The 19,519-nt window shown below is 53.0% G+C and overlaps 6 protein-coding genes across 6 annotated transcripts; all 6 read left to right on the top strand.

Annotated features, from left to right (window-relative positions):
* Positions 1–1,171: 1,171 nt before the first annotated feature.
* ASPSYDRAFT_80395 (MYB DNA-binding domain protein) lies at positions 1,172–7,331 on the top strand (the record flags this gene model as incomplete). Its single annotated transcript, XM_040851039.1, has 2 exons — positions 1,172–5,110; positions 5,214–7,331. The coding sequence occupies 2 exons, from the start codon at positions 1,172–1,174 to the stop codon at positions 7,329–7,331; spliced, it is 6,057 nt and encodes a 2,018-aa protein (XP_040700365.1).
* Positions 7,332–8,774: 1,443 nt separating this feature from the next.
* ASPSYDRAFT_156635 (uncharacterized protein) lies at positions 8,775–10,403 on the top strand (the record flags this gene model as incomplete). The annotated part of the gene is made up of 1 exon (XM_040842572.1): positions 8,775–10,403. The coding sequence occupies one exon, from the start codon at positions 8,775–8,777 to the stop codon at positions 10,401–10,403; it is 1,629 nt and encodes a 542-aa protein (XP_040700364.1).
* Positions 10,404–10,980: 577 nt separating this feature from the next.
* Positions 10,981–12,704, top strand: ASPSYDRAFT_59840 (cytochrome P450; the record flags this gene model as incomplete). The annotated part of the gene is made up of 4 exons (XM_040849761.1): positions 10,981–11,199; positions 11,249–11,882; positions 11,934–12,256; positions 12,324–12,704. The coding sequence occupies 4 exons, from the start codon at positions 10,981–10,983 to the stop codon at positions 12,702–12,704; spliced, it is 1,557 nt and encodes a 518-aa protein (XP_040700363.1).
* Positions 12,705–13,273: 569 nt separating this feature from the next.
* On the top strand, positions 13,274–15,514 carry ASPSYDRAFT_33637 (putative C6 transcription factor; the record flags this gene model as incomplete). Its single annotated transcript, XM_040845122.1, has 4 exons — positions 13,274–13,449; positions 13,505–13,624; positions 13,676–14,366; positions 14,411–15,514. The coding sequence occupies 4 exons, from the start codon at positions 13,274–13,276 to the stop codon at positions 15,512–15,514; spliced, it is 2,091 nt and encodes a 696-aa protein (XP_040700362.1).
* Positions 15,515–16,363: 849 nt separating this feature from the next.
* Positions 16,364–17,583, top strand: ASPSYDRAFT_47837 (peroxiredoxin family protein). Its single transcript, XM_040847518.1, has 4 exons — positions 16,364–16,751; positions 16,805–16,968; positions 17,021–17,161; positions 17,216–17,583. Exons 1-4 carry the CDS (start codon positions 16,589–16,591, stop codon positions 17,249–17,251), a joined length of 504 nt encoding a protein of 167 aa, XP_040700361.1. The 5' UTR covers positions 16,364–16,588; the 3' UTR covers positions 17,252–17,583.
* A 673-nt stretch (positions 17,584–18,256) lies between these two features.
* ASPSYDRAFT_47836 (HNH endonuclease family protein) lies at positions 18,257–19,503 on the top strand. Its single transcript, XM_040847517.1, has 4 exons — positions 18,257–18,769; positions 18,871–19,042; positions 19,119–19,257; positions 19,322–19,503. The coding sequence occupies exons 1-4, from the start codon at positions 18,588–18,590 to the stop codon at positions 19,432–19,434; spliced, it is 606 nt and encodes a 201-aa protein (XP_040700360.1). The 5' UTR covers positions 18,257–18,587; the 3' UTR covers positions 19,435–19,503.
* Positions 19,504–19,519: the final 16 nt, after the last annotated feature.

Here is a 19,519-nt window from a genome sequence, read left to right as displayed (position 1 = left end):
CCATGCTCATGCCTAACCACATGTAGTTTAGTCCGGATTGAGCGAGGGGCTTTTGTCTTGTCTGCCTGAGGCGCCACTAAGCTTGAAGGTTCAAACCTTGAGAGTCGAAAGTTGAAGCCAAGGGTCTCGCCTCAGGCACTAAGTCTCGATTAGCTCTAGTGCAAGCCCTTTTGGGGATCCGCATTGAAGATTGGAATCGGTTTCAATTAGGTGGGCGCAAATCCTCCTGGCCAACGGAATCCATCCCAGCTCTCAGGATCCAACGGCACTGGTGACTGGTCAGTGGTCTCTGTCACTCTCGCGGCTGCTCCTCAATTCATGATCCGAGCGAGATCTTCATTTCTCCCCCTTCTCTTCAACTTCCTTCCGTTCTGCCCTTTTCTTTCCCTCTATCTTCCTTAACCTTTGTTTGCGCGTTTTGACCGCGCTCGAACCTCACCAAACAGCCATTTTTGATTGGGACTATCTTCCCGAGGCAAATAACCCAAGTTCAAGGTTTGTGGGCCTCTTTGCGACTGCAGTCTCAACTCCTTGCAGCTGTTCATCCGGCTGTTTGACACGTTGTACGCGCTTGGATCTTTGGAAGGTAAGGAAATTGCGCTACTGTTAACTTCGATTTCCTGTCTTTGTGCTCGTCAACTGCGTCGTTTACTCTCACCTTGGATCTGCCTTTCGTCACACGGCAACGGCATCCAGTCTTATCCACGACTGGCCGCAACGCCATCCCGCCATGAAAGCGGCTTCACAAATTGTCTATTCTTGGATTTCCTGTGGCCAGCTTCATCGATGGTCCCCTTAGTTCACTTCCCCTCATCTGAACTCCTGACTCTTGGGACAAACAACGCCAAGTCATTGCTCAATTTCGCCCCGAGCTTCGCCCGCGTTTTTGCCAAAATTTCCCGATTTGGCTGGGCTGATTATATAATTTTTGGGAAATGGCGTTGGCCCGTGCTTCAGGCTTCATTTCAAGATCACGTGCTCCCCACACCCTTTAGCCTCCAGGTCGCCGATTGGCGTCTGGTTCCCCCCTGCCCTTTCTCAGAGCCGATTTCCAATTTTGACGTTACTCCGTTTGTTGTATTTCATAGCGCACAGAGGACGTGCATTACTAACCTGGTGCAGGGCTCTCTGCGAGGTTGTTCCTTCCGATACCTTCTAGCATGGTCCTGTGATGTCTGCGCGATATCCCCAATCGTCTGGGTTTCATCCCCGTGACCGTTCTCCCCAACGATTCGGTGATCGTCGACCACCGGCCGGTCCTCGTGGTTCTGACGATGCAGGTCTACCGTTGGGGCGCGAGCCTCCCAGGGCTCCCAAGGCCTTGATCGACCCCCCTCGAGGCGCTCCGTTTGGTGGTCGAGGTCGAGGCTACTCCGGCCGTGGAGATTTCCGTGACAGGGACCGTGACCCCCGTGATCGGGACAGAGAACGTGACCGTGATTTTCGAGACCCACGCGATGGACCACCGCCCTTTCGCCGCGACATTGATCGAGATTGGGGCCGCCGCGGCCATGATTTTGATGTGAGGGAACCGCGCGTTGGTTTCGGCCGCGGCCGTTCGCGCTCACCTCCCCCTCTTCGTGACTTCCGTGATATGAGAGAACCATTGGGTCGTGATCCCGATATTGTGAGAATGCGCCGCGGTTCGAGAGATAGTCTATTGTCAGTATCCTCTGCAGTACCTGATGGGACGCCCTCTGCTGGCCATCATTCTCGTCCTGGTCGCGGCCGAGGTCGTGGGGACTGGGATGGCGGGCGCGGCCGTGGTCGGATGCAATACTTAGATGATCGTGATTCATTTCGGCGTCGGAGTCGGTCACGCGACACTAGATGGGATCGGGACCGGGATCGAGACCGAGACCGAGACCGAGATCGCGAGAGAGAACGTGCCCTTGACCGTGACCGTGATCGCGAACGCATGCTTGTGGATCGCGAGAGAGACCGTGACATTGATAGACGCGACAGGGACCGCGATCTGGACCGCCGTGATAGATTTGATCGCCGTGATGACTTGGACCGCCGTATGGACCGCGAGGAGCGAGACAGGCCGATGGATTTGTGGAAGCGAGACCGACCACCGAGCCGGAATGAAAACAGGAATTCCAGCATTTCATCCATCCCGTCCGGTGCACAGTCGGTGCATGGTGCTCCTGCGTTGTCAGACAGGATCTCTGACCAGCCGACTGCCGACCACCCTCGAAAATCATCTGGGGGAGAGCCCTGGCGTGACGTGGAACGACTGGAGTCCCTGTCCTCTCGGCCAGATCCTGCAAAAGAGTTCATCCCGCCTGTTACCAAACGCTCCCCACCCCCAGCTGCTCCTCAAGTGCCGGCTTTTGGCTCAGTAACCGCCCCTATACCGGATTTGTCTGCTGAAAAACCGTCAACCGATGCGCACCCTGCAGCAACGTCGCCAGTTAAAGCTGAAAAAGAACGCCAGGAGCCGCCATCAAGGCCGCCAGTACTACCACCAACCGGACCAAAGGCCGATCGAGGTCCGCTCCATGTTCCGGAATCGCGTTCTCGCACCAACGAATCGAAGCGTGATGATGGCCATGATGCTCATCCGAAGCAGGAGAGTCCGGTACGGACATTCAGACCGCCTCAGACGATACCCGCTGGTTTACAGAAACCTTTGGATCTATCCCCACCCACCGCTCCAGCGGCCATGGTTGCCAAAGAGGGTGCAGCCACCCCCGAATCTTCCCCCAGCAAATTAAGCTCGACCAGTGTACTCCCAGAAGCAGCTCGAGGACCTCCTTCAGCGGGACGGTCCGCATCGCCCGGATCGCACACATCGCCTCGTATGCATTCATCAGCTATCCCCACAGGCCCTCGGGCACTTCAACAACGTCCTCAGCCGTCCCGCGGACCTTCTAAAAGTAACAAGCCATGGGTTCGGCCAGGCTTCAATCGGCCTCCATCCACGACTAGCCCGACTTTACCACCAAAGAGAGACTCCATTGATGCCAAGGAGAGGAGCCTGTCTCTCAGCGATGACATTAAGCGTGACACGAGAACGGCCGATGATCAAATTATGAGCCCCCATGCGAATAGATACGATGCCACCAAGGATAGAATCGTTCAGATAGACAAGGAAGTCACTGCCGGCCCTGGACCGTTGTCCCGCGACCGCACCACAAGTCCCCCGCAACCCACCGTTGAGGCCCCCGCTAAACCGGCCGACAACAAGGGCGCAGACGAGGACGGTGATGTTGTTATACCGGACTTTGGGAGGTCTAGCGATGAAGAGGAGGATGAAAATGTTTTTACGCAGGAGTACCTCGAAGAACGGAAGCAAATCTTCGAGAAGGACATGAAAGCCCTTCGTGCAGAAATGCCGCCTCCGCCTTTAGAGGATCCGACCATTGTGTCTCTTCTCATGCGGATCCAGTTCTTAGGCATGATTGCGAATGACACCGACGAATCCCAAAAAGCCCAGTCACCATCAGCCCCGGCAGACGAAATTCCTGCATCAAAGGATGTACAGGGTACCCCCGAGGCTACAGGAATTGGGAAAAAGGTCGAGGAACATGAGCCATCGACGAAGTTGGTTTTGGACTCGCTTCCTGATGCAGTGTCTGTAGAAACGCTTCCATTCCTGCAATCGGGGCCTCCCACACCTATGTCCGACCTAGATGCCTACCAAGACAACAATGCAACCCATGAACGCATAAAAACCATTCTTCGCAAAGAGCTGATCGATCAGCGCAAGGCCATCACCAAAAAGAACGCGGAGCTACGCCTGGATTGGTTGGCCTATTACAAGCGGTGGCGATTGAGTGTGTGGGAAATGGACCGCGCAAAAGGGAAGGACAAGCCCTCTGGAACTCCAGGCCTGACTCCTCCCCCGGCACCACCTCCACCAGTTACTCCGACCCCATTCCTGGAGAGCCGCTCCGAACGGCGGTACAAGGGAAACAGCGAACTGGACTTTCAAAACGCCCTTCGTGCGTCGGAGATCTCTGCACAGGAGGAACTCGCTAGGCGCCGTGAGAACAAGGCTACTGCTCAACCCGATCTCAATCGTGAAGCAGTTATTCCGGACATGCTCGAACCTCGCGAGGCCAAGGCTCTTATTTTCAAGGATACAAATAACATTGTTGATCCTTCTCAAGCCATGGATGTGTTCGGCTTTGTGCCACCGCCCAACGACTTCACTCCCGAAGAGCACGAAAAGTTTACCGATGCCTTTATGGCGTACCCCAAGAAATGGGGCAAAATTGCGGAAGCGTTGCCTGGGCGAGACTTCAAACAGTGTATTGTTCATTATTATTTGACCAAGGAAGAGATTAAATACAAGGCCAAGTTGAACAAGCGCTGGAGCCGCCGCGGCCGTGCGCGGAGATCGGCCCGGCCCAAATCCAATGCCCTTATGGCCGATCTGGGTGTTGTGAAACCTGATTACGAAGGGGAAGAGGAGCCGACGCCTGTGACAGACACCGGCCGTCCGCGTCGTGCAGCTGCCCCAACGTTTGGCGACACCACTGTCGATTCCGACCAGGCGGCGAATGGCCGTCGGGGGAATGGCGCAAAGGATGGTGAGCAAGGTGAGAAGCCAGCAGGTAGACGAGGTGCGCGTGCAGGAGCCGGCACTCGAGGTGGTCGCAGAGGCAAGGCGGCCCAGCAGCAACAGTTACAACAACAGCAACAGTTACAACAGCAGCAACAGCCGACCTCCTTGACGCCACAGCCGGAGCAACCTAATTTAACAGCACCGCCCATGCCGGTCGCAGCGGTACCAACCCCAGCAATTGCTAGTATCTCGAATACAGAAGTCCCGGAAATGGGTATGGACGTAGCCGGCGATGTTGGTGTCGTGAGGTTTAGAGATCAACTCGACGGCGATCGGGCTGACGTGCCCCCGAGGTCGAAATCTAGTCGCGGCCGTCCCAGAGATAGTGTCTATACTTTCGAACCCACAGAGCCAGAGAGTACGACAGTTATACCTGCTGCTGCTGCTGCCCGGCCGGAGACGAACTACAATTTGCCACAGACGACCAGCTACTGGTCCGTTCCGGAAGTACGCGACTTCCCCTTGCTCCTAGCACACTTTGGCCGTGACTTTGAGGGGATCTCTAACTTCATGAAAACAAAGTCTACGCAAATGGTAAGAAACGGACACCCACAAAAGAAAAGAAAAAAAAAAATTATAAAAATAAGAAACCCCACTGGTAGATACTCCGGCTAACGGTTAATTTCGCCATGTCCAGGTAAAAAACTATTTTCAACGACAACTTGATTCTGGCAAGAAAGACTTTGAGGATATTGTTACCGATGCAGAGACTAAGAGGGCGCGTGGCGAGCCTCCGAACCCGTTGCCGATTCAAAACTTTGCAGCGAAACGACGTTATGAAGCTACGCCTTCTTCAGTGAGTATGTCCAGGCCGCTGGCGCCGCATACTGAGGCTACCCCTGAGGTTGAGGATAGTCGAATTGCGTCCACGGCCAGACATGCTACACTGACTTCGCAGCAGGCATCCTTACACGCCCGGCCGCTTCATGAGCGGGAACGTAGTATGTCTCGATACCCGTCACTGGCACAAGCTAGTAATGCCCCGATGGCTCCCCACTCGCCTGCCATGACCCTGACCGATGACACTTCCCGGACGATCCATACGCAGCCTGGGTTGCAACAGCGAATCCAAGGGCCACGCCTGGGGTATTTTGCTACTGATGACAGGCGTGAAGTACCGGCACCTGTGATGTCCTCTCATGCAACACCTCGACCTCACGACCACACAGTCTCTTCTCAGCAAGTCGCCGCGTCTGCGCCTGAGATAACAAGGATTGACCCGCTTCATGCTCAAAGATTTCGAGCAACGGGCGTCGATGTGCACGGATCGCCTTTGCTGCCGGGTCAAAGTGCAACCGTACCGCCGCATCAACCATACCTGTCATCCCTGGCCCAACCCCACGCTCAGCCTCCGTCGCTCATATCTCATGGCTCACATTCACGCCAGCCTAGCCTGACGAAGCCTCCAGGATCACCGATGCAAGGACTGGCAAGGCACGAACCAGAAATGGCTCATATTCGACGTGACTCAGTCGGCCAGAGGCCTTTCTACCCTCTATCTGCACCGCATGCTGGGGTTTCTCAACCACCTTCGGTCCTGTCCCCGCCTAGAGAACCTCTAAGGCCAACGTTGACGCCGGTGGAGACGCCAGAGCCACCACGCCAGGTTCCTGCGAAGAGGTCAAACATCATGAGTATTTTGAACGATGAGCCCGAGGAGCCGCAACCTCGAAAACGATTCGCAAGCGATCAGACTAGCTCGCCTTCGCGGCCAGTGTATGCTGCGAGTTCGTCACTCACTCAGCCAAGTTCTCGGCAAGAGGAACCCATGCACTCGGCTTCGCACCAAAAGGGCGCAGCGTACACACAACAGAGCCAATACCTGCCGCCGTCCCGCCCTTATCCAGAGTACTCCTACAATCCAGTTTCGGAATCTTCTGGGGCTTCTAGAAACACTGATTGGCTAGGACGTTTCGATCCTCGAGCTCCACAACAGTCGCAGCAGCCATCTTCCGCTCCTCCGCCACCCAATAGTCGCCCGCCGACGACCTTGGCCCCGCAAACCCCATACTCCCCGTTTGCGTCGAGCCAAACTCCCTCAAGTCAGATGTTGCCGAATCTCAATGCCCCGTCCCCCGCGCCCACGCCGCCGCCGGCATCGGCCTCGCAGCGTCCTTCGTACCCGCCTTCTATGTATGCGCCATCGCCGGCGCCGCATACACAAGCTTCAGGAGGATCACGAGACATCCCTTCTCAGGGTCCCATGTACCGTTCGGCCATTGGCTCTCCTACGCCTCGGAATGGCCATATTTCATATTCGTCGCGCCCGGCGATGAGCTCCACGTCGTCCTACGGCTCAACGGCGCAAACTGTGCCGGTATCTGCGCATATGCCAGGCACGCCCCAACAGCACCCGAGTGGTCTTCCCGGATATCACCATGTGCAGCCCATGGTCGCACACCAGCCTCAACCTCATCGACCCCAACTGGGACTCGCCGGGGTACACTACGGTCGGCACACGCCCCCGCCACAGCCACAGGGATCAAGAATGGCACCGCTATCAGGAGCGGTTTCTCAACAGATGGGTCGGTCTTATACACCTCCGACTGTGTTGCAACCCACTCACTCGGGCGGGGTGGCATATGCACCAAGTGGTCCTGGAAATCCCCACCCTCTCCAGACACGAGCGCCCGGTTCAGGCTCAATAAATGAGCCGCTTCCTGGGCCGCATGGGGGGTCGGCTCATCATCGAGTCTACAGCCAGGGGTCAAATAATCCGTATCCCGGACCCTTACCGTCTCAACCCAGTCGGTAAATCGGCATCTCATTGCGACATGTTGGAAATGATTTGTATGGAGCAATGTAATATAGGACATTCTCTTCACACACTCTTATTACTGTTACCACTCTCTTTTACCTAGGCCTTTTTTGTTCGGCTGGGGATTTATTTGGATAGTTATGAGTTAATGTACAGTAGATGACTCAATAGACGATTTGCCCATAACTTTATAACTATCTTGTTCGCGGGATTTGTGACTCGGACTGTCACTAGCGTCGTCTCCGGTGTACAGGGTAATTGGAGCCATTCATGTGATGCTTTGGTCAAACCGGATATGGAACGTTCAGGAACCGGAATGATGACGCATGACGAGAACGCCGAGTCTCGTCTTATGATTCTTATCCGAGTCGGGTGTCTCGGCTTTCCGCTAAGGGTAAGCTTGATGGTGCTAAGCGTGAGGGTCGTGGATGGGACTGGATGACCTTTACCGCACATACCGTAGTTACTGGAAGCGCCTAAACTCTGGTTATACGAGAAAATTATACAAGCGGAGCTACTATGCGCCAGCTACATTGAGACAGTATTTGATGGAGGCTCAACTCTGAAGGGGGTCGTCTACTTATGCTGCGTAACTGGGTGCATTAACCAGCTGACTAAGGCTCCCCAGCACACATGACGTCATTCTTCCGAACCCAGAAGTGAACCGCCCGCTGGAAACAAGACGCACCAGAGACTCTTTCCTGCTTTGTTGCATCATCTCTGGGTCTGGCTCGCCTCTCCAGGCGCATCTCAGCAAACAGTATTCCACGATATTCCCCCCAGACAGAACTGATACGCTTATCACCCACTCCACTCCCGGGCTCCTCCCCCGTACGCGCCCTGATCCACACACCCCATCGCTTCTTCCCATCGTTCGGTAGTGCATGATGTCGTGGACAGAGGCCCGGTTTGTCCATCAGGCGGTGGCGGTCTTCTTGGCCATTCAATCATGATTCTCAGACAGCATGCGATCTGACTCGGGTTGCTGTTCGTTGCGACCTTCCATGGGTAGATTGCGAGGAACGCGGCCTTCGCATTCGTCGTCGGTCTGGAGATGTGGGTGCCGGTCAAGGCAACCCTGGCCCCCTGCTTTGCTATTGTTGTAACCGGCCTGGGGCCATGACGTCGACCGTCCCTCCATGCTTGGAAAGGAATATCAAAGGGCGATGAGGGCTGGATATAGCATATAAGTGTGGACTCCGATCGCTCGTTCCTGGAAGATCGAGCTGTCATTTCTTTCAAAGGCCACTTTTGATTGACATACTTAAAACGTTCTGGCATTCTGTTGCTATCGGAATTGATTCCCTTCTCTCTACTTTTTATACCAGTTTCCTCCCTCCTTACTTATCCCTTTGATATCGACCCGCCTCCATTCACGTGGTCTCCGCGAGACCTGCCTGCGTAATGGCGGTCGAAAACGATATCTCGAATCCCCTGCATATGGGAGTTGACTCGGAGAAGAAAACCCAGCAGCAGCAACAACAACACCGAAAGAACGAGTCGACTAGTCAACCGAACGATACCCACGCTGAACGCGCCTCGCAATCTTCCGAAAGCGACTCTCGGGGTAAAACCAGAGAGGACGGGAAGCGAGAACTGACGGAGGATGACGCCTACGATAAGCTGGGGTTCTGCTTCCCAGAATGGAAGAAGTGGACCATCCTCACTGTCATATTTACGGTGCAGATGTCCATGAACTTCAATAGCAGTACCTACTCTAATGCGGTGTCCGGGTTGACGGAGCAATTCAATATCAGCGAGCAGGCAGCGCGAGTTGGTCAAATGATTTTCTTGGTTGCCTACGCCTTTGGCTGTGAGCTATGGGCGCCGTGGAGTGAAGAGTTTGGCCGATGGCCTATAATGCAGCTCAGCTTGACCTTTATGAACATTTGGCAAATCCCCTGTGCCTTGGCCCCGAACTTCGGGACTATGGTTGTTGGTCGTTTCCTAGGTGGTATCAGCTTGGCCGGGGGCTCTGTTACTCTGGGTATGACGGCTGATATGTGGGAGGCTGATGATCAAGGCTTCGCAGTGGCGTATGTAGTGCTGTCCTCTGTTGGAGGTACTACGATCGGGCCGTTCTTCGGTGGAATGATGGAGCAGTGGCTGGAGTGGCGATGGAACTTCTGGATCCAGCTCATCTTCGGTGGTGTGACCCAAATCATGCATCTGTTCCTTGTCCAAGAAACCCGTTCGACTATTCTCCTTGATCGGGAAGCTAAACGCCGTCGTAAATCTGGGGAGGACCCTAACATCTACGGGCCCAACGAAATGAAAAAGCCCAGGATCGACTTCCAAGACTTCCTGCGTATATGGCGCCGGCCATTTGAGATGTTCCTGCGCGAACCGATCGTGCTTTTCCTCTCGTTGCTTTCCGGTTTCTCCGATGCCCTGATCTTTACCTGCATCGAGTCGTTTTCTCTCGTTTTTGAACAGTGGGGCTTCGACCCGCTCAGGATCGGCTTCTGCTTTGGTGCTATCATTATTGGATATGTTGTGGCCTACGCTATTTTCCTTCCGGATATCTGGCGGCAGCGCAAGATCCGCCAGCGAGACGGCAACGCTTCGCGCTTGCCAGAGCGTCGTCTTCTACTTCTTCTCTTTATCGCACCATTGGAGACCATCGGACTCTTCGGATTCGCATGGACTTCGATGGGCCCGGATTACACCCCCTGGATCGCGCCACTTATATTCGTGTTCCTGATAGCGATTGCAAACTACGGCATTTATATGGCGACAATTGACTACATGGTTGCCGCGTATGGACCTTATTCGGCCTCGGCCACTGGCGGAAATGGCTTCGCGCGTGATTTTCTCGCTGGGCTTTCCGCTATGTATGCGACACCCATGTACACGAACATCGGTGGCAGGCTACACTTGCAGTGGGCCAGTACGATTCTGGGTGTCCTGGCCATCTTCGTCACCATTCCGATTTACGTGTTCTACTGGAAGGGCCCACAGATTCGTGAGAAGAGCAAGTTCGCTCAGACTCTGGCGGCCGACCGGGCCCTTCATGCGGGCAGGAGAGCTAGCCATATCAGTGGAGCAGAGAAGCCGTACCCAGCATGAATGACTGATGGACCTTATGACACTTATGATACCATTTCTTTATTATACTTAAATAATATGTCTGAATATGAATCTGTATTCTATCCTTCCAGTTAATCGATATCCGATGTAAATTACTCTTCCTCCGTATGCAGGAACTATCCACTCCGTCGTTTGCATAATACTAATAAGTTAATGACATGACAATATGCTCTCCACCATTGGGTCGACGGGATGTTGACCGCTCGTTCCGCAGTGGACCAGCCGGCACTAACCGCGCTCTGTCTGTTGGCTAACGCTGGCAACCGTCTGTCAACTGTCGAGCGCGGAACGAACCTCCGAAATCCCGCGCTGTAAGGGCCGTTGCTATCGCCGCCTCCTCCCTCACCGGTCCTGCATACGACAAGTAATAATTTGCACTCTCTGTTGCCTGTGCGGGGATGACGCGGACAGCGCATCCGGACCCCGGAAATGTACCGTGCACCTCAACGGGCCCTGAGACCGCAATGATATAAAGGTGCTTGTATCCTTCTGCGGCCATGCAGATGATCGATTTTAGGCACTTTACTCTCTAACCCCTCACTTTCTTCCACCCTCCATGTCTCTCCAAACGGTCGCCATTGCCGCTATCGCGGTGGTGTATTTCCTCATTCGCTACTTCAACCGCACAGATGTCCCCAAGATCAAGGGTCTTCCTGAAATCCCGGGTGTGCCTATCTTCGGTAACCTCATCCAACTCGGCGACCAGCATGCAACTGTAGCTGCAAAGTGGGCGAAGAAGTTCGGTCCTGTCTTCCAGGTCCGCATGGGTAACAGGGTGAGTTTGCTAGTTAGCCAATGGGAATTCATGGTATTAACAACCCCAGCGCGTTATTTTCGCCAACACTTTCGACTCTGTCCGTCAGCTCTGGATCAAGGATCAGTCCGCCCTCGTCTCCCGACCAACATTCCACACCTTCCACAGCGTTGTTTCTAGCTCTCAGGGGTTTACAATCGGAACTTCACCCTGGGATGAGTCCTGCAAACGTCGTCGCAAGGCTGCCGCTACGGCCCTGAACCGCCCCGCCACGCAGTCGTACATGCCCATTATTGATCTCGAGTCGATGTCAAGTATCCGCGAGCTCTTCAAAGACAGCAAGGACGGAGCAGTGGATATCAACCCGACGGCATACTTCCAGCGATTCGCGCTAAACACAAGTCTGACGCTGAACTATGGAATTCGGATCGAGGGCAACGTGGACGATGAGCTGTTGCGCGAGATTGTCGATGTTGAACGTGGCGTGTCGAACTTCCGCAGCACGAGTAACCAGTGGCAGGATTATATTCCCCTCCTCAGAATCGTTCCCAAGATGAACCGCGAGGCTCNGGAGTTCCGCGTGCGCAGGGACAAGTACCTTACTTATCTCCTTGATGTTCTGAAGGACCGCATTGCGAAGGGAACAGACAAGCCTTGCATCACTGGAAACATCCTCAAGGACCCCGAGGCTAAGCTTAACGAGGGTATGTCTTTTACCGGCCCTTGATGCTTGGATTTACTGACATCATCTGTAGCTGAGATCAAGTCGATCTGTCTGACTATGGTTTCCGCTGGTCTTGACACCGTCCCTGGTAACCTCATCATGGGAATTGCCTACCTCGCCTCCGAGGGTGGCCAGGAGATCCAAAAGCGCGCATACGAGGAAATCATGAAAGTCTACCCGGATGGCGACGCCTGGGAGAAATGTCTTATTGAAGAAAAGGTTCCCTACGTCACAGCTCTCGTCAAGGAGACCCTCCGCTTCTGGACCGTCATCCCCATCTGCCTGCCCCGCGAAAGCACCAAGGATATCACATGGAACGGCGCAGTTATCCCCAAGGGCACGACGTTCTTTATGGTATTTCCCCCTTCCTCCTCTTCCTCTCTTCTCCTGCTTCGATGACCCCATACTGATACCGCAATAGAACGCATACGCAGCAGACTACGACGAAACCCACTTCGCAGACCCCTACAGCTTCCAACCAGAGCGCTACCTCACCAACTCCAGCGACGGATCCGGCACCCCGCACTACGGCTACGGCGCTGGATCGCGAATGTGCGCCGGCTCGCACCTGGCAAACCGCGAGCTCTTCACTGCGTACGTGCGCCTCATTATGGCGTTCACAATGCACCCGGCCAAGAAGGAGGGAGACCGCGCGATCCTCGATGCGATCGAGTGCAATGCGATCCCGACGGCGCTGACGACGGAGCCGAAGCCGTTCAAGGTTGGATTTAAGCCGCGGAACCCGGAGCTGTTGAAGACGTGGATTGCGGGTAGTGAAGAGAGGACGAAGGATCTGAATTAGTTTTATATATATATATATATCTTTTCGTTGTCTTTTTTTGGCGAGAAAAAAATTGTATGAGATGTATTATTTGGGAGGATAAATTACGACTGGTATAAGTACTTAGTAGGCACTACTACTAACTATATGGATAGACCAGATAACAAGAATATAAAAAGGCCCAATAGAAACGAGGCAATAGCAATTATGACAACCATTAATTTCGCCCGCCCCGTTCCCTTCTCCATACCAAGGCAGCCACCAGATCTTAGCCCAAATTGCCCCTTATTACCAAGTTCACGCGACTGGATCGACACTTGGACAGCGGAACAATTCCACCGCTCCTCCCCGCATTTCTTTCCCCGGGTCGTGCAGTAACAGAGCCAGAGCAGTTCCAACCTCCCAGTCCAACCAGTCTCGCCCAATTAATATCCAGTCCACTTTGTCCCGTCCTTTCCCGCCACTCACTTGCACCGGCCTTATCTCTGGGTAGGGAGCCAAGTGCCACTTCAACTTAACCCTTCGAACGCCTGCACTCCTCAGTCGCACCTTAGCACGTTAATTCATCTCGTTACTCCAACAGCAGGAATATGGACCCGCCTATTTCGGCGCATTCTGCTCACTCGACCAATTCGGCACATAATTCGACTGGTATCTGGGCGCGGAGTCCTGACGATTCGATTAGTGTGAACGGAGAGGGCGAGGTCGGGGCAGGGGCCGACACTGTGCCGCGGAAGAGGCGGCGGAAGTATATTGCAAAGGCTTGGTGAGTGGGATTATTTTGAAAAAAAATATTTCATGAGCTATTGCTGATAATTTAGTAATGAGTGCAAGCGACGCAAGATTAAATGTAATGGGGAGCGGCCGTGTGGCCGGTGTGGGAGGCAGCGGATCTCGTGTGTCTACGATAATGCCCCTGAAGTCGGGGCCAGCGAGACGCCGTGAGTGAATTAAACCACCAATTTTACAAGAGGTCCAGCTAATTTGCATAGTGGAATTGAGCGACTTTACGAGCAGATGAATGCCATGCAGGCACAGATTAGTGCTCTCACGGCTTCTGTTCACTCGCTCGCCCAGAGTAACGTCGCTGGGCAGGCTGCGCGCCCCGAGGCTGGATCGCGACCAAATCGACGAATTTCAATGGCTTCCAAGGAATTGGCCTTCCAAGGACCAACTACATCAGCTTTCAGCTTCGATCTGGCCAAGTCCAGCCTCAAGGAACGTGGTATTGAAGTTGAGCGTAATGAAGGCGACATGACGCGCGAACCGTCACCGCTGCCGACTCCGCCATCCGCTCCTACAATAGGATCCTGCCATGTAGGAGACCCGTTGTGGAGTATCGGCAAGACTGAAGCCCTCCGGCTTTGTCACGTGTATGAAGAGGAAATGGGGGCCATGTACCCAGTGGTGGAGCTCGAACAGCTCCTTCAAAACGTGCATCTGCTGTACGGACCGGTCGAGGGGAGCTCGTGGCCACGAGCGCCTGGCCAATCGCAATACGGCGGAGAATTAGATAGCGACGATGCGAATATTTTACGTCTGGTGTTTGCATGTGCGTTGACAGCCGAAGCGAGTGGCAGTAGCGAGTTGGCAATGAGCTTGTTCGACTCGGTGCGAGATGCGGCGGATCATTATGTCTGGGCGCCCCCAGAGATTAAAGGAATTACGCTACTAGCACTCGTGGTAAGTTTTTATCCTAGATATGGCAGCACCGCTAACGAGTGCAGGCGATTCTGTATTTTCAAATTGACGAGGAGACTTTGGCCTGGCGAACGATCGGAATTGTGGAGCGCCTGTGCCTGGAGAAGGGCCTACATCGCCGGGAAACGCTCAAACATCCTTCGGTTGTAGAAGCCGGAAAGAATCGTGTACTGAAGCTGTTTTGGTCGGTGCGTGTGCTCGATTTGAGGTGGAGCTTTGGAACAGGCATGCCGTTCGGTGTGGACGACTCAGATATCGACCCTTGGCTCCCAGAGCCAGAAGAGAACACATCCTATCTTCGCGCGATGATTCGGTACAGTAAGATTGCGGCCAAAGTCTGGAGATTCATCACAGCCTTCAACAACACCAACGAGATCAAGAAGGATGAAATGAATTATCTCGATTGGCAGGTCCTGCAGTGGGTGGCCGCGCTCCCGGACTCACTCCGGCTGCGAGACCCATCAGGATATGCAGAAGGCGAGACGAGAAGTCTTCGTCGACTGCGTTCCTTGGTACACCTCCGAGCAAACCAACTGCGGATGCTTATCCATCGCCCCGTCCTACACTCGGCAGCACATATGATGCGGTTCCCAACCGAGGCGCAGACCGTGGTAGACATGGCCAGGGATACCATCCGGTTCATCACACAACTCCACGCATCATCCGACATATATCAGTTGCAGCAGGTGGTCTTTAACTGGTTCCTGGTGTCGGCGTTGATGGCGGTTTTCCTTGCCGTCGCCCAGATACCTAGCCAATTCAGCACCTCCTGTCGTGAAGAATTTTATATGGCCTTGGAGTTGGTCAAGGGGGTGTCGACGAAGTCATACATTTCACGGAGGCTGTGGAAGTCCATCAAGGGCCTCCGTCGACTCGGACCGCAACTAATGCACCGAAATGCTGAGGGTGACAACACTGTCGAAGGCATTATTGAGCAAACAGTAACATCGAGCGTCCAGAGCCATACGCCGGATGGGGCGCAGATGACGCAGGAGCTGAAGGAGTGGTTCGAGGCGGTTGGAAATCTCGAAGATCAGATAATGGGAGTGGGATCGCTGGACGCCTTCAATGGAGGGTACATGCTTGATTACAACAGTGAATTGTCCAGCATGATGAAGGATTGTTTTTGATCCAGGGTGTCAGTATACTTGACTGAGTCTTGAAACCTCAGGCTCGAAGCCTACCCAGGAGAACCACCCAAACAGGAAGGAACCCAGGTCGCGGTTTCCTCGACATCTCAAAGGGGATACAGTCGGCTTGGGGTCCGGAGATAGGGCTGACATGGCGCGAGGGCGGCGACATACCGGCAGTATCAGCGTATAAATACCTGGCCACCCCCGTCCCTCGCACTTTCTTCTTTTCTTTCTTACATATATATACCATCTCTCTCACCTGGCTCACCTGTCTCATCTGTCTCATCTGTCTCATCTGTCTCATTTGTCTCATCTGGCTCATCTGGCTCACCTGGTTCATCTAACTTATGTTAGCTCCTATCCAACATTTATGTTTCTTCTTTGCTTTGCTAGCCGCATTCATATAACTTGTTCTGTTCTCATCTTACTGTGTTTCGAGATATTCAACATCTGTTGACAGTCCTTGCCATTTGTCTGGTTCACCAACGTCACATTTATTCGGAGCTGGCTTCTATTGTCGAGGATCTACTCGCATCTATTCTCGCCTTATATTTCTATACTCCCAACTAATCTATACGAGGTCTTAACAGTTCTGCTGAATATTTTGCCATCTATTGACCATTTATTTGCTATCTACGGGGCTTCACCTTACTGGATCTTCTGTCGATTTCTAATATCTCTTCTCCGAGACACACGATGTTCTTCCACTTCCGAAATATCATACATACCTGCATATAGATATGTCTAATTTATAGAGAATTTGCTGAATATATAACAATCTGAGACATTTATTGAGACTATCTCATCTATACAATATCTACGATATCATCTACTACTCGATCTGCTGCTATATTCTGTCATATTCTGCCACATACATAATGTGTAAAGCGCCGTGCTCCGCCTGGTGAGGCCATTTCCACTTCCGATGACGGAACTCTCCGGTCGCCGAGGCCCAACCCGCAAGGTCCCGACCCCGCAGTTATCAACACTTACTCCAACACTTCAACAGCTCAACATCGAACCCTCCCTCTTTCAATCTCACGTTTTACACTACTTTCAGACTAATCGAAAATGGCTCCCCTCAAATCCGGCGACTCTTTTCCCAGCGGCGTTTCGTTCCAGTACATCCCGTGGGCGGAAGATAAGAGCGACGTCACCGCTTGCGGTATCCCGATCAAATACGATGCTTCGAAGGAGTGGGCGGACAAGAAGGTCGTTCTCTTCTCGGTACCTGGTGCGTCTGACGGTGTTGCTGGTATATCCCAGACTGAACTAATTGGAACCCAGGCGCGTTCACTCCCACCTGCTCCGTGAACCACCTCCCCGGCTACATCCAGAATCTCCCGCAATTGAAGGCAAAGGGCGCCCAGATTGTCGCTGTCGTCGCTTCCAACGACCCCTTCGTTATGAGTGCTTGGGGGAAGGCAAACCAGGTGACTGGCGATGACATTGTATATTAGTCTCTTCCTGAGCCTCTTCAGTTCGGTTGGCTAACCGTCGCAGCTGTTCCTATCGGACCCCGACGCGAAGTTCTCAGAGTCCATCGGCTGGGCAAGTGGTGGTCGGACTGGACGGTATGCGGTTATCATTGACCATGGAAAGGTTACATACGCGGATATCGAGACCAAGAAGGGTGCTGTTGAGGTATTTATCCCTTTCTTTTGCAGCTAGAATATAGTATGATGCTGACATTGTTAGGTTTCCGGTGCGGATGCGGTCTTGGCTCACCTGTGAAGCATATGTCAATGTATTTCCCATAGATATAGGTAGCCGGCCAACTCGAATTGACGATCTGGTGACCTTTATACACTATGCAACGTGTATTTACGGACGACACTCAACCCTTTCCATTGTACCAGGGCTTCAAAAATCAATTTAATCAAACTAATCATACGGGAACCGCTTCTCAAACTAAATCATTGTGATAGCCGTAATGCAGACTTGTCAACAGTTGACAAGTTTTTTGTTGAGCTTCTCCATCTGGACTTGAAAATACCGCATTTCTAGCCTTTCTCTCCGCCTTTAGACTCCTGTAATCTAAGTTCAATAAGCAAAATCGGAAATTGGTCCTGATGAAGACGAGGAGAACGAGTCCGGATGCTGCATCGTGAATACAAATGGCGGGTATAACCAGTCCGTATGAGTAGAGCCAGAGATGGATGTTTTTCTAGCCAACAAAGCAGCATGTTTGTGATAGAGCTTATTACTGATGATGCTCAAATTTGGGGTTCTATGGAATGCTGATACTCCGAGTTTGGCCTGATTTTGGGTTGTGGTCTGGTTCGTGCGCAGTCAGTAAATGTTCTCCAGTTACCCTTGGGTTATATTTCATGGAAGAGAAGAGGGGGGCTCTTGAGGATAGAAGCTTTACCATGATCTCCTATCCAAATTGCTATGGCAGTAACAATGTTTGACTTCCATTCTGACCGTTTGAGTGACGAATTCACACCGCAGCCATCTCGGCAGCCATGCCTCTGGAAACTCTCGGACCTGAGCGGGAATATTGGCTCCGCACCTCGGCGTGAATAAGGTGCATATAAATAAAGTGCAAGCAATCCACACCAAGAATTACATAACTTGGCGGGCGTTCGTACTGTTGAGGGACTCGCACGTTGTCTCGTATCTTGAAGATCATTCGACAGTGCTCCAATCTATTATGGGCCCGACTTCATCTAACCGCAACAAATCAGAATGCAAGATAAACTGATGCAGAAACCAATTCCGCCCTACAGAGAGTTAGAGATCCCTGTGCCTGTCTAGAAGACAGCTAGAAGCGATCTCCTGGACATTCGGCGTCGCAGATTTGAAAGCCCAAGAGCTGACGATGTAACCACTCGCGACGATCGCAAACAACACGGCGAATCAACTGCTTTTGCCTGCCGCGTGTGCAACTCAACCACTGAAGATGGCATCTCATTCCTTATCATTCAAGGTTTCGTGGTGACTGGTGAGTGTGACTGGCGATGCCTAAGGGTATAAAACCCCTTGCGTCTCGTGTTTACCTCCATTCAAACACCCAAACCAACTCTCCAAAAAACCACTTCATCCTCCTCTTCCCCCCGAAAGCACAATGACCCGGTCCATCCTCCCCGTCCTGCTCGCTGCCTCTGCATCCCTGGTGGGGGCAACGCCCCCCGGCATCCCCTCCACCTCCGTCGCAGAGACCCAGCTCGCAGCCCTAACCGTCGCCGAGGCGGGCGCAAGCTCCGACTACGACCGTGACCTGTTCCCCCACTGGAGCAGCCAGGGGGAGTAAGTTTCTTTTTTATTTTTTCTTTTGCTTTTCTTCTATTTTATTTTTCTTATTTTGTTTCAACAGTTTATTATAATCGAAGCTAACCCAGCATGTTCAGCGGCTGCGACACCCGCGACAAGGTGCTCGTGCGCGACGGCACGGACGTCGAAACGGGCTCCAGCTGCTCTATCGACAGTGGCTCTTGGTACTCCGAGTACGATGGCGAGACTTGGACGCAGGGCAGCGATGTGGACATTGACCATATCGTACCTTTGTCGAACGCGTGGAATGTGAGTTACTACCGCTGCCACCACCACTAGAAGTATTCTCAACTACTTGAAGAGGAAGATAACTAACTGCAACCAGTCCGGTGCCTCGGAATGGACAACCGAGGAGCGCGAGGCGTTCGCCAATGACCTGGACATTCCCCAGCTCATGGCTGTCACGGACAACGTGAATCAGGCCAAGAGCGACTCCGGGCCTGAGGAATGGCTGCCTCCTTTGGGTATGTCTCTGATATTCAAAGCTAGGTAATAGGTTGGAGTGAACTCCATGCTGACTGCGTATAGAATCGTACCACTGTACGTACGGCAAGATGTGGACGACTGTCAAGTACACGTATGGTCTGACCGTGACCTCGGCGGAGAAGAGTGCGCTGGAGGACTTGTTGGCGACCTGCTAGGTTGGGTAGATAGAGTCATATTAACTGAATGAATATAAGCTGATAAATGATTTTTATGAACTAAAGGACTGGTCTGTTCCTAATG

Source organism: Aspergillus sydowii (assembly GCF_001890705.1).
Source record: "Aspergillus sydowii CBS 593.65 unplaced genomic scaffold ASPSYscaffold_9, whole genome shotgun sequence".
Classification (NCBI taxonomy): domain Eukaryota; kingdom Fungi; phylum Ascomycota; class Eurotiomycetes; order Eurotiales; family Aspergillaceae; genus Aspergillus; species Aspergillus sydowii.
Note: the sequence above shows the minus strand (reverse complement) of the source record. Positions and strands in the feature narration are given on the sequence as shown.